At 39.3% G+C, this 13,095-nt stretch overlaps 1 protein-coding gene across 1 annotated transcript in view; it reads left to right on the forward strand.

Annotated features, from left to right (window-relative positions):
• Positions 1-832: 832 nt before the first annotated feature.
• gabbr1b (gamma-aminobutyric acid (GABA) B receptor, 1b) overlaps positions 833-13,095 on the forward strand; it is a 117,233-nt gene continuing 104,970 nt past the window's right edge. The window contains exon 1 of the mRNA XM_062435621.1: positions 833-973. Within this exon, the coding sequence (XP_062291605.1) occupies positions 848-973 (126 nt within the window). The 5' untranslated portion in view covers positions 833-847. The remainder of the gene's footprint in view (positions 974-13,095) is intronic.

Genomic DNA, 13,095 nt, shown 5'->3' on the forward strand with positions numbered 1-13,095 from the left:
TTCAAGTCGACCTTTTATTTTTCTCCATCACGTCACTGGATTATTGCTGTTCTTTTCGATGTGTGCTTTGTAATGAGCGTTTCGACAAGAGAGCCGTGAGTATGTAGGCGGATAGACGAAGAAGGGCAGATATATGACGAGAGGATCCCGACAAAATAATGCTCTTTGTGTGTTTTCTCGTCAGCTGAATGTGGATTTATGTTCAGATTTCGTACAGAGGTAAAGGACGCGTTGTTATCTGCGTGAAACAGGTTTCGCGAGTTTAGTTTCAGCACCTTGGACAGCGGAGCGACCTTAATCTCCACTTCACATCCCAGTTCACTCAGCTCCAGCCTGCGTTCATGTTAATCAACCGTCTCTGTTCATCTTCAAACTTCACCCCTGTGGTTTAATGATTGCGTTCAACGAGTTGCTTGAGGATGCAGCAGAGGTTAGAGGACGATCTGGGTTTATAAAGTTCAATTCAAAACATGCTATACTAGATAGCAATGATTTCAATAATGCTGAATTAGTTGAAGAATAGTGGGAATCCATAGTAACAGAGTAAGAGTATTATATGTATTGTCAGCTGTTAGATTGTTCATGTGCTCCCATCTCTGACGAAAACTCTACTGGTGCACCTCATGGGAATACATCCCTCTTGACCCACGCGCAGTCCACCCTGCAGACTCATAGATCAACAGTACTGGAGAATAACTGACTTCATTGAGTACCTCTGAGGCTCCAGCACCCACCAGCCATGGCTCCACTCCTCAGCTACTTTGTGACCCTTACCCTCACTGTCCTCCTATCCTGCTCCTGCCCGGCTCTAGGCAAGAAGAAGCTCTACATTGGCGCCCTCTTTCCCATGAGCGGAGGCTGGCCTGGGGGCCAAGCTTGCCTCCCCGCTGCTCAGATGGCCCTGGACCTGGTGAATAAGAGGACTGACATACTTCCAGACTACGAGCTGGAGCTGATACACTATGACAGTATGGTGAGTAACTCAGATACTACACAGTTATTTCATTCACAGTAGATACTCAGTCAGTGGATCAGAATCAGAGTTGATTTGGAGGTTTCCTGTTTATTATGTATCACCATTTCGAGTGTTTTCTAAACTACTGTCACAATAACTATGTCTGTATGGATGGAAAGCACATTAACAAACAGGTTGTACCAAAATTATGAATAAAGTAAGACTTAATTAAGTCTCTCTAATGAGGCAATTATTCCTTAGAAATTGTGTTTTAGCAACTATAGACTTAATGGCTTATTACAAAGTGAAAAACATGAGGATTTATTAATGAATTACCAACATTTATAATTGCATTGTTATCCAGTAAAACTGATAATCATAATTGAATTATCCACAACTTGGTAACCATCATTTTTTCTTATTAATAATAAATAATCTGTAAAGAAGTAGTGATTTAAGATTTATAATTCTAATGTATTAACCATCAGTAACAACTCATAAACCTTTTATAAAATGTGGAAAGTGCTGGTGAAAACATAAGGCTGTTCTGGAAATGGTTGTCTTAAACTTTTAATGAGGTGAAAGCATAGATTAAACCTCTTAATTAACTTTTCATTATTTATATCTGTGGAGTCCATACAGCAGAGTGTGTCAGTGTGGTTGTTTTATTTATATTGCCACTCAGTAATTACATTTTCCACGTCATGTCAGGCCATCATTAAGATAATTGGTAGTCGTCTCTCTTCTGTGTATTTTATGTTTAAAATGCGGCATTCAGGTCACAAAATGGGTTGCAGCCCAAGTGAAATGTTCTACCTACTGTATAGTGGCGTAACACCTGCATCGTTGTGTGTTTGCATAAGAACAGGAGCTATAAAACCAGCTCACATTCAAACAGTAGCACCCTCTCTGCCAATGGCTGCTCACCTTCTTAACTTTGTCGCTCTACTGTTTGTATCTGTTACCTTTCACTCCAGCAGAACTCCAAACCTTATGAATGCAACACAGTGTGTTACATTTAAATGTGATCTTTGCAGTAAATGTGTGTGTCTCAATGTGTGTTTATACATGCAAACACAGATGACTGAGGACTTGGAGAGAACTGAACAACTTTTAGCACCTTTTCAAATGCTTTGCCAAATATGATTTGGAGGAATAGTGACTGCTGCCTAGAAAGAGAACAGTATTACTCTCTTTAAACCCTGTAGACTGGGCCTAAGAATCACTTGATATTGTTATCTTTACAAGTAACACTTAATCCAAAATTTCGCATTTTGTGTTGCCATAAAATTGTTGGTAACTCTTCCTTTTAAAGTCCCCTAATTACTAAGTATGTCCCCACTAAATATATGGTAAATTATACTATATGTGGGACCTATAATAATGGGGAAGCCATTATTAAGGGGAGTGGAGCTAGTCTCATCACAGGAGCACCATTTGTTGTAACGGGTAATAATGGTCTCACTAAGAGAACACTAAAATTGTAGGGATTTAATAATCACAAGAACTAATGAACTCACTACTGAGCACCAAAATGTAAGAACCAGCTCCACTAAGGAGGGACTACTATAATGTTGGTGATAGCCTTGCTACAAGGCAACCATACATGTAAGAATAGAAAGGAATGCATTTGGTTATTATTAATGACTAATAATTATCCTAAATAATTATTAATTATTAACAAGAAATTAAAGAATAATCACTTCTAATGATTAATATGGGGCACCACCGGGAAAACCAGAACAATAACCAAACTGTCTATGCTTCAATCAGTCATAAAAGTAGAAAAGGTGAAGGTGTGAAACTCTGAGCACTTTTGATCAGCCACTTATCACAATAACATATGATGTTAATGCTTCTCTTTAAAGCTATAACAATTTATTAACAAAAAAAAACAAGTTAATCAATGAAAAGTTATCAATTGTACTACCACTATAACTAATAGACAAACAACAACAGATGTGTATGACTGTACAAATAAACAGGTGTGTGTGTGTGTGTCTGTGTGTGTGTGTGGGTGTGTGTGTAGGAGAGAGGAAGTGTGTGTGTCTATGTGCGTGTGGACACAGGGAGAGAAAGGGGGTGTGTATGTGTGTGTGTGAGAGGGGGGTGTTCAGGAGTGTGGGGGGTACAGGCTGACGGACTCTGCAGTCTCGTCACACAAGAACAGGAAGCAGATCCGGTGACCGTTTCCGCTGGACAAAGTGGCGCGAGGGTGCCCACTCGTGGTCAAAGCTCCTAAACACACTGACTCAACAGCAACACACATGGCGAATGAGGCTAGGATGTAACTTAGCTTTTATCCTATGCTACCTCACTAACACCTGAGTGGTGTGGGATGTGAATGTGTTCGTGTGTGTGTGTGGTTAGTCAGAGGAAGAGAGAAAGAAAGAAACAGCGATCAAGAGAGAGAGCAAGTAGCAAAGCTTTGTACACAGATAAGCGTACACAGCACAGAGGCTATGGACACGGGTCACCTGATACTGGCTGACTAAGCTTGTTGTTTCTCTCATTCAAGATAGCACTAACCCACGAGCAAGCTAACTTGCTAATGGGTGTAGAACATGATTGTAAAGGAAATACAGCAGCTGGTCTGCCCACAGATATTAACCAGCCACAGCGGGGCATATGGCGGCTTTATCTGCTGTTTCCACACGGCAGGGTGGCTTATTTCCTTTACAAAAGCACAGTAACACTAGTCCTAGCGGACTAACAGAAACAGTTTAGCATGTAGCTATGACATCAACTGTAAACAAAGCACAGCCGGTGAGGGCAAGCAGGCTTAGAAGGCAAGCTTAAACAACAGCAATACAAAATTAGAACTGCAAGCAGCGTTGGGAGGGACCTCGCACCCTTGCGGATGTCGGGTCGTGGCGAAGCGGAAAGGTTTCTGTTAGGTGCATTTAGATGCCTTCAGACCCGGGCTTTGATTGGAAACTGCAATTAGTAGATATACATCACACACACACACACACACACACACACACACACACACTCACACTCACACACACACACAGACACGGTCACACACACAGACACGGTCACAAACACACACACACACACACACACACACACACACACACACACACACGCTCACACTCTCTCTCTCTCCCTCAGTCTGTCTGTGTAGACATTTAGACTGAGCAACTGAAATGAACCTCCAACACTTTGATGAGTCAAACAGGAGAGGAACTTATTTCCAGTGAAACCTGTTGATATGTTTGTAGTTCATGCTCATGTAATTCGTGTTTAATGTAGACTTTGACAGCAATGTCAGTTAAATAGTTGACAGACTGCACAGATATCAGAGGAGTGGCAAAAGAATTCAGTGCTTCAACTTGTGCCAACTGCACACACCCACACACACAGTCGTTGCCATGGTAGTTAATGAGTGGAGAGCATGACAACAGAGAGCAGCAGGGAGATTCAGGATTGAATGGGAGAGGAACAGGGTGCACATGTGGTTGCGCTGATCAAAAACTATAAAACCTAGCAAGACCAAATTACATCTATAGATGAGACTTGTGGCTACATTTTGACATTTGAATGGAGTCTGTAGCTGAAAGTATGCATGAAAAGCCTTAAAAATCGGCGAAAATCGGACATTTGAGGGCAAAGTGTGTCCTGTTTGATTTAGGTCAGGGGTGTCAGTGCGTGATTTGTAGGTCTTGATAAGACAAACAATTGAGTATTGGCTTGATCTTTCTACGACATTCCTATAAGGCGTAGTGGACCTCTAAGCATTTCAAGGTGGCGCTAGAGAGCACATTTTGGGGTTAATTTTTCCATTTTATCAAATTTCTGGCCAAACCCTAAAGGGCAAACGACAACAACAAAAAGGAAAACACAACAACAAAAAGCAAAAACACAACGGCAAAAAGGAAAACACAACTATACCATGGTAAAATCGAAACCGGACGAGTAATGAAAAAGTTGTTTAGAGCTTTTGTTCAGCAGGGTGTGCTAAGTCAGCTATTTAAATTTGAAGCCGCTACAATGAAGCCCTCGGACAAGATGTTGTTTGTAGGAGGCGAAAAATCGGCGAAAATCGTACATTAAAGGCAAATTGTGCACTTCCTGTTGGATTAAGGTCAGGGGTGTCAGCATTGTCAGGTGATTTGTAGGTCTTGATAAGACAAAAAAATTAGTTTTGGTTTGATCTTTCTACGACATTCCTATCAGGTGTAGTGGCTGTTTTAGTGTTTCTAGGTGGCGCAAGAGAGTTTTCCGGGCTCCTGTGGAGTCCTCGCCTTTGCCTTTCGGCTTCGGTCCCTAATAATACTCATCTAGTATTAAACACACACATTAATAAACTCTGTTCAGGTAACCCACATCAGGCTTTGATTCTTCCTGTTAGGCCGGGCCTTTGTCTTTGAGCAGACAAAAAAGAAGCCATGTGCTTTGGTTCAATAAAGCACCAGGATATTGAAGCCCCCAACTCATATTAATAGGTAATTATCTCTTCTAAATAAGTAGGTAAATACAGGGAAACTACAGCAGAAAGTTTAAGAAAAATCTTCACTTTTACCCATTTTAGTAGAAAATGTAATATAATATAAATATATGGTGAATTATAGTATATTACTGAGTAACTCCCACTGGTAAATAAGTGGGTAAATACAGAGAAACTAAAGCTGAAACACTAAAAGAAACCTCTACTATTACCTATAAACTCAATTAAATAACATTAACAGTTGTTGTTACCAGTTTGGGTTGGTAATAACTAATAAATTGATTGGTGTATCACTGGAGCAAAATGTGACTCATTGAATAAATAATGACATAGCTGAAGCATGTGACTTGCGTATTACTGAAGCTGTGTAGAGTGATGAGAAGACTCTAACATTCCTCAGACTAATACATGACACAAACATAAATGCCATATTTCCTGTATGTTTTCCATTGTTTGAGCATAAACTCAAACAAAAAATACATAATCGTGACAGGCCTCCTTTTTCTCTAATGGTTCTGCTCTGGCAATTTTTAGCACCACCAACTGTTTGTCTTGATGAGCAAACTCCTGATATTCATTAGATTTTTCTTTTGCTAGTATTTTGGTAAAGATTTATTAAAATTTGCACTACATTTGGATGGATATTTAGCCAGTGAGCCCACCAGATCTATCTGATTCATTAAACAAATGGTGAGGTGAGTCAGAGGTTAAAGTCAGTTGTCATTATTTGGCACCATTACAGAAGCCCTGCAATCAGTACTCTGATATTTGAGCTTTCATAGTGACATGAGATATGAGTCATGACATCATACTGTACAACAAATAAAGTGGAGCAGCTGTCACAGGCTGAATCTAACCAACAGGGACGCGATGAGCATGTATACAGTGCATGGGCTTTAACTGCCATATATTCTGAAATTAAATTCCTCTGGATACTGTTTTTAAATAGTCATTTAGTGAGTTGCAAACCTTTTTTTCTTCAAGAATTGATATTATTTTGGCTTATTCTTTTAGCCATGACAACTGCTTTCACCCTGCCCAGTTGATTGCATGTTGGGCTTCTCATTAGAGCCCAAAATGATGAAAAATAATCATGCATTTCAGGGATTATATATGGTGTTTTTTTCTCTTTGACTCTTCAGTTTTTATGGTTGTTACTCTTCACCTGTATTAATAGCAAAGAACTTCTGAGCAAACACATTCAGTTTTTCTTTATCTATTCATGCTCAGACGACCAGACCAATTTCTCTCAAAACGTGTGTGAGGGAGATCTATTGAAGCTCTGTGAGCACAGATGTTCCTCATCATCGTCATTCATTGTTGAATCGCTAAGATGTGGTTTTAGGTTCTTGTGTTGCCCTTTCCCAGATTATAATTTCTGTATCATTCCCTTATTATGGTTCTTCCCACTTGATCCTCTCTACACACTGCATACCAACACACACATAGTATATACAGTTATATGCACTGTGACAGGCTGGTGTTTTTTAAAAAGCATTACTCTGATTGGTTCGAGCTGCTCTGCATTGCATTGAATCCCCACTTCAAAAGGCTGGAGTGAAGGGGGGGGTGTAGATGTTGGCATGACAACAGTAACCAAGACAACTGTAGTTCAAACAAACAGATTTGGCTCTGGGACAAAGGGGAGATCATGCACCTACTATCATTGCACAAACAGGAGCAGATGGATGGCTGGATGATTTTAGTTTGTCCGTGTGAGAAAGCCATATTGAGGACAGTTGGCCAAATGTAAGAAATGCTGGCTGGGGCACTCATCGATCAGAGAGCTCTACACCAGTCCGCCTCTATGCCAGGCCAGACTGCACATCCCACTGAACATGCTCTGATGGATCTCCCGCTGACCACAATCCAGCACCACAGGCTGCTATGCCTGAGAGGCAAAAAAGCCTGCGTCATCAGGTGGTGAACCAAGCAGAACATTTCTCAAGCTTTTTCCTGAGATCTGGTGAAAACATGATTAAATGTCTATCCAATCCCTGTGGTGTTGAAAGTAGAGGACAGGTCCAAAAGGTTCATAGTGGAATGAGGATGGGGTGGCGAGCACATATAGAAGCTGCAGTATCTCATTTGACTGTGTTTGTGATTTCCCCTGAGTGCCAGGGTTAATCAATGAGTCAGCTGCGAGGAATGTAGCCAGATTACTGCCAGCCCACTTTACAAACCAATTTATTTGATTCAGGACTGTGGAGGGCAGCTTTCTCAAAGCTGCTTGTTACCCAGCCTGTTGACTCGGTGTCATTAGGTGAGGAGAGGAAATCCAACACATGCGTCAGCAGCTTCCTGTAACTCCAGAGGAATGGATTTTACCATCATAGACAGATGTGACTGTTTTAGGGGCTGGTTGCTAGGTAATAGCTTGGGTCCAAGTTTACTTCTTGTCCGAGTATTGACGTTGGCCAGCACTGCGACAGGAAAGTAAGTGAGAACCATGATGAATGTTTAGGATTTGAACTGAAATGGTCTGTGACCCTCATCATTCAGTCAGCCATTATAGCAGTGCTTTAATTTAGCCTACACAGAAATTCTGAGTGTTTCATTATTTAATTAAAAAAATATCTTCATTATTGATCTAAAGCCAGACTACTGAATATGAATACATTTTTATCGTCTAGCCTCAAAAGTCATATTTGGAGGGGTTCATCACTTTGAATTGCAGGACTATTATTCAAGTCTTTTAACAGCACTTCCTCTTTCTCCTATGTGAAATAACTGAAACTTTGCTGTTATTGTAATTATAATTGAAACTTACAAGTACATTCAAAAGGCACCATGTCATTTTTGCTGTAGGTAGTACAGAAAATGTACCCTGCTGTATATGTTCTCCCTTAGGTAACTTGGGCTTGTCATACAAGTGAAACTTATTTATAAATGTACAACAACAGGTTGCTTTTTATTACCTAAAATTCTATTCTATGAACTACAGTTGTATTACAGGTGTTTTTCATATGTTTCTATTTTTCAAACAAACTGATTTGAGGCATACATATTTGTAGAAATAGTGTAAGTTTGACACCTATAATGTAACATCATCAGGGTATGTGGAAAGATTGTGTGTGATTTAAACATTTAACATTAAATACAGTACATGAAAAATATCTTCATATTTGGGTGTACAAGTAAAATAAATAGATTTCAAATGATGTGGGGCGGATTTTAGTATATTTATTTTCACCAATAACTAGAAATGTCCAAATGAGGGAGCATGAAAACTAGTAACAGAGTGGCCAAAATGCATAGCTAGAAGCCATGGATAAATACCTGAAGCCAGCTAGAAGCTAGCTCGCTACATTTGTATTTTATGGGTCCACATGTGGTGTTGGCTAATGATCAGACTGTCTAAACGCAACAACTCAACAATGGGTAGATCTGTAACCTCAGCACTCTGTGTGTTACACTGTGATTTGAATCCTGACAGAGTGAAGCAGAAGTCACTCATAGATTACTTCTGTCACTGTGGAGACGAGGAGACGGAGGCACAATGACAGAATACACACAGGACAGAGTTTTTCCACCTGTGTTAATATTTTTGGAGTGGAATATTTGTGGTTTTACTAACAGCATTGACTTCATCACTAATACTCTCTATATGTGGGTTTTTCTGGTAATATTAGTTTTTGTTATAACTCAATATATTTTTTAACATTTTGCACTTGCAGCTTTCTGCTCGTCCAAACTCTCCATAAAGACGCAAAACCCTCATTTAAATACTGCTGTCTCCACCCTGTTGCACCTGTTTTCATGTATTGCACTGTGCACGCAATTTAGTACCCACTATTTGGGATCTTAGTAAATCAGGCCCTATGTGTATTGAAATTCTGATATATCTTATTCCTCTGTGCCGTAGAGCTCCGTTTGTTGTCCAAAAACTTTTAAAAACATGTAAATGAGTAACACCATTGCAAAGTAGGGCTGCACGATTATGGCCAAAATGATAATCACGATAATTTTGATCAATATCGAGATCCCGATTAATATCACGATTATTCATTGATTTTAATGACAAAAAACACATTTATTGTCATAAATATAAATGCTTTCACAACCGTATTGCTCCTTATGCTCCTTAATGTGCAAATCTTTACATCTAAATAAATTGGTAAGAATAATATTTATAATACTTTATTTCAGACAACCCAACTCTCCTGGAATTTCCGGGAGTCTCCCGCATATTGATAGCGGCTCCCTGTCGGCCGCAAATGAGATCCAAACTCCGGGAATCTTGAGCGAGCAAGCAAGAGTGTGCGCTAGAGAGTGACTGCTCGTGTTTGTGTTTGTGTGACTATGAATGCAGTGCGTTGCTGCTTATTAGACAAATCGCGTCAGGTGGTTGAATAAGTTAGTTGTGTTGCTTTGTGGTGCTGACACAACTCACCAGCTATTGCTATTGCTATTACCATAATATACAGAGGGATAATATTAAATAATACTGAATTAAACATTCTTCTATGGTTTGAACATTATTAACGCAGAGTGACTTGACAGCAGCATGAGGTAGCTAGCAAACTTAAGATGACATTTCTACAATTTGACCTAATATCAGATTATTAATCCTCAATTACAGATTACGATGCAAATGAAACAAGAAGTAACACATACGTAACAAACAGCAACACATTGTTAAACATCTACCAAGGAAAAAGGAGGAAAATGAAACAAACCGATAACTTGTGCCACTAAGCAAGTAGGCAGGGTTCCTTAGTCTGGTCTAAAGGAGCTGTGTCCTTGCAACTATCTAGCAATAGTTGCAGCCTCATTTTAATATACAGGACTTTTGCACAAACTTGGTGCCATTTTTCATTTTGCTAGCCTGCAGTGCAAGCAATGCAAGAAAAAACCCTTTTAACAGCAGAACCGGGGTCTAGGTGGGCGGCCATTTGCCTTGTCCAGTTGGGTTGGGAGAGAAAGGAGAGGGAGAGAGAAACACAGAGAAGCATAATAAAAACACTAATAAAAATAACGATGATAATAACAGTTGTACTATTAGCTCTATGTGCTGTTAGTACTATGAGCTCTTTGAGATATGATGGTGCCTGATGATTAAGAGCTTTGTAGGTGAGGAGAAGGAGTCTAAATTTAATTCTGGATTTTACAGTAAATCACTGCAGTGAAGCTAAAATGATCTCTTTTCCTAGTTTTTGTTAGTAATCATGAAGCGGCATTCTGGGCCAGTAAGAGAGCCCTTAGAGACTTGTTAGGGCCTGATAAGGAATTTCAATAATCCAGCCTAGAAGTAACAAATGTGTGGACTAGTTTGTCTGCATCTTTTTAGACAGGATATGTCTGATTCTTGTAATGTTGCGTCTGTGAAAAAAGGCAGTGCGTCAAATGTGTTTTATGTGGGAATTGAAAGAGAAATCCTGGTCAAATATAACTCCTAGGTTCCTTACACTAGTGCTGGAGGCCAGAGTAATGCCATCCAGAGTAGTTATGTCATTAGATAATGTGTTTCTAAGGTGTTTAGGGTCAAGCACAATAATATTTTAGTAGCAGAGTTTAGTAGCAGAGAATTGAAGGTCATCCAGAGCTGTATGTCCTCAGGGCATGCCTGTAGTTTAGTTAACTGAGTAGGTTCATCTGGCTTCATTGATACATATAAGTTACCATCATCTGCATAACAATGAACATTTATGGAGTGTTTCCAAATAGTATTACTAAAAGGAAGTATATACAGTATAAGGTAAATAGCGTTGGTCCAAGCGCTGAACCTTGTGGAACTCCTTGCCCAATTATTTTTTGCATGGAGGATTTATTATTAATGTACAAACTGAAACTGATCTGATAAAAACAACTAAAAGAAGCAGTTGACATAATCTTTTTTTAATAACGATGGTAGGTGTTATTTCTGTAAATCAACTTAAAATAACTTGCAGCTGTGTTGACTTTGTCACTTACACAATCATTTACAGTTTGATGTAATAACATATGTCCTCAGTAGGAATGGGAATTGATAACATTTTATTAATATCAATGCCATTATTGATACTGCTTATTAATCCAATTCTTTATTGATTCCCTTATCGATTTCTGATCAATTCTTTGTGTGGAAAAAAGTTGGACTTCAAAGGTTTTCAGTGACAATGCAACTGCATACTGTGCATTTTTTAAATCAATGACCTTAAATGCTTATGAATATATGAAACATAACTGGTATGTAAGATAAATGGTCAGCAGCCAAAACTTAATTCATTAATTTGAAAGCATCGTTCAGTCTTCTGTCTGCATGAGACTTAACATTACCTATGTCATCTATATGTATCGTTAGCGTAATATCTGAATATTTGAAGGTGTCACCTTGGGCTTTGGGAAACACTAAACAATATTTTTCCCCATTGTCAAATATTTTATGGACCAAACAACTAATCAGCTAATTGAGAAAATAATAAACAGATTATTAACAGCCATAATCAAGAGTTATACATTTTCTGCTTTGAGTGATCCGTGTGGAGTAATATGACACACTGAAATGTGATAATGACATGACAAATTGAGCCCCCCCCCAACAAAAAAAACAAACCTACAATCAAATTCCCAAAGCATTTCAAACATGGCCCACTCTCCCTCTGTTCAATTTTAAATGGTCATCACGTCTTTACCATTATCATTTAAATAGCTTATTGATTTTTCATTGACTATAAGTTGTAAATGGAAAGCAAGGAGCACCATTTGTAACATTTAGATCATGATAATGTGGCTTGTCAGGTGGGTAAATGTTTTCCCCAGCATCCACGCTGATAAATGCTTTCCTACCCAGACAAGCCTGTCAAGACTAGGGTTGAGGTGACCTTGGAACGTGCCTCACCTTGCCCCCCTGGCTGTGGCTCTGCTCTGTGTATTGTTATATGTAGCATGTGCACTCAAGTGTACATGGAACTGCCTGGCACAGTGTATTTAACATACATACCGTTTCTACCTACTTTTTCTGATAAGCTGTATGTTATATATTCCATCATGTGTTCCTTTTCCCTACACATTTATCCATTCCATGTCTCATACATTAAATTACATAAAATGAACATGTATACCTAACACATAGAACATCACAGTTATTCCAGTAGTCCCTAACAGATTATCTCCAGGTCCTTTGTTTTTGAGCCACTATGTCTATTCTACAATGTTTTATTTTAGGTAGGCCTCCCTGTTCACACCTGCATCTGGATTAAAGACTTTCTTTCAAACCACCCACAAACTGTTACGCCTGTCCCCCATCTTTCCTCCATCCTCACATTCAGCACTGGCTTCTCTGCTCCTTAACCTGCTTGTGCAAACATGAAGGGTCATGAATTATGTTGTGTGTAGGAATTAAATGTTCATCAAACTTTGTATGATGGTGTGGTAGTTGAACTCTGGATTATCTTCATCTCTGTCATATACGAAAGACCCATAAATTGGCTCCGCTTCTCTTCCCATCGAGTAGAGAAGAAAACTAACTTGTAACTCATCACTCTGTTGAGTTTCGAAGCCACTCAAAACCGGCCAAATTGGTGCCTCCGCACTGGCCACAGGCCGTGAAAAGTCAAACTGCACCAGTGGTCCAAACTTGGCCATCTCTGTTCAGCATTCAGTTTGTGCATTCTGACTCCATGTCATGTTAATTACCTCCAGGGTTTAAATTGTATTCCTATACAGTTACTACACAGCAAAAAGTCCAGTGTTGAATCAACTCCCA

This window comes from Scomber scombrus, chromosome 16, assembly GCF_963691925.1.
Source record: "Scomber scombrus chromosome 16, fScoSco1.1, whole genome shotgun sequence".
Classification (NCBI taxonomy): Eukaryota; Metazoa; Chordata; class Actinopteri; order Scombriformes; family Scombridae; genus Scomber; species Scomber scombrus.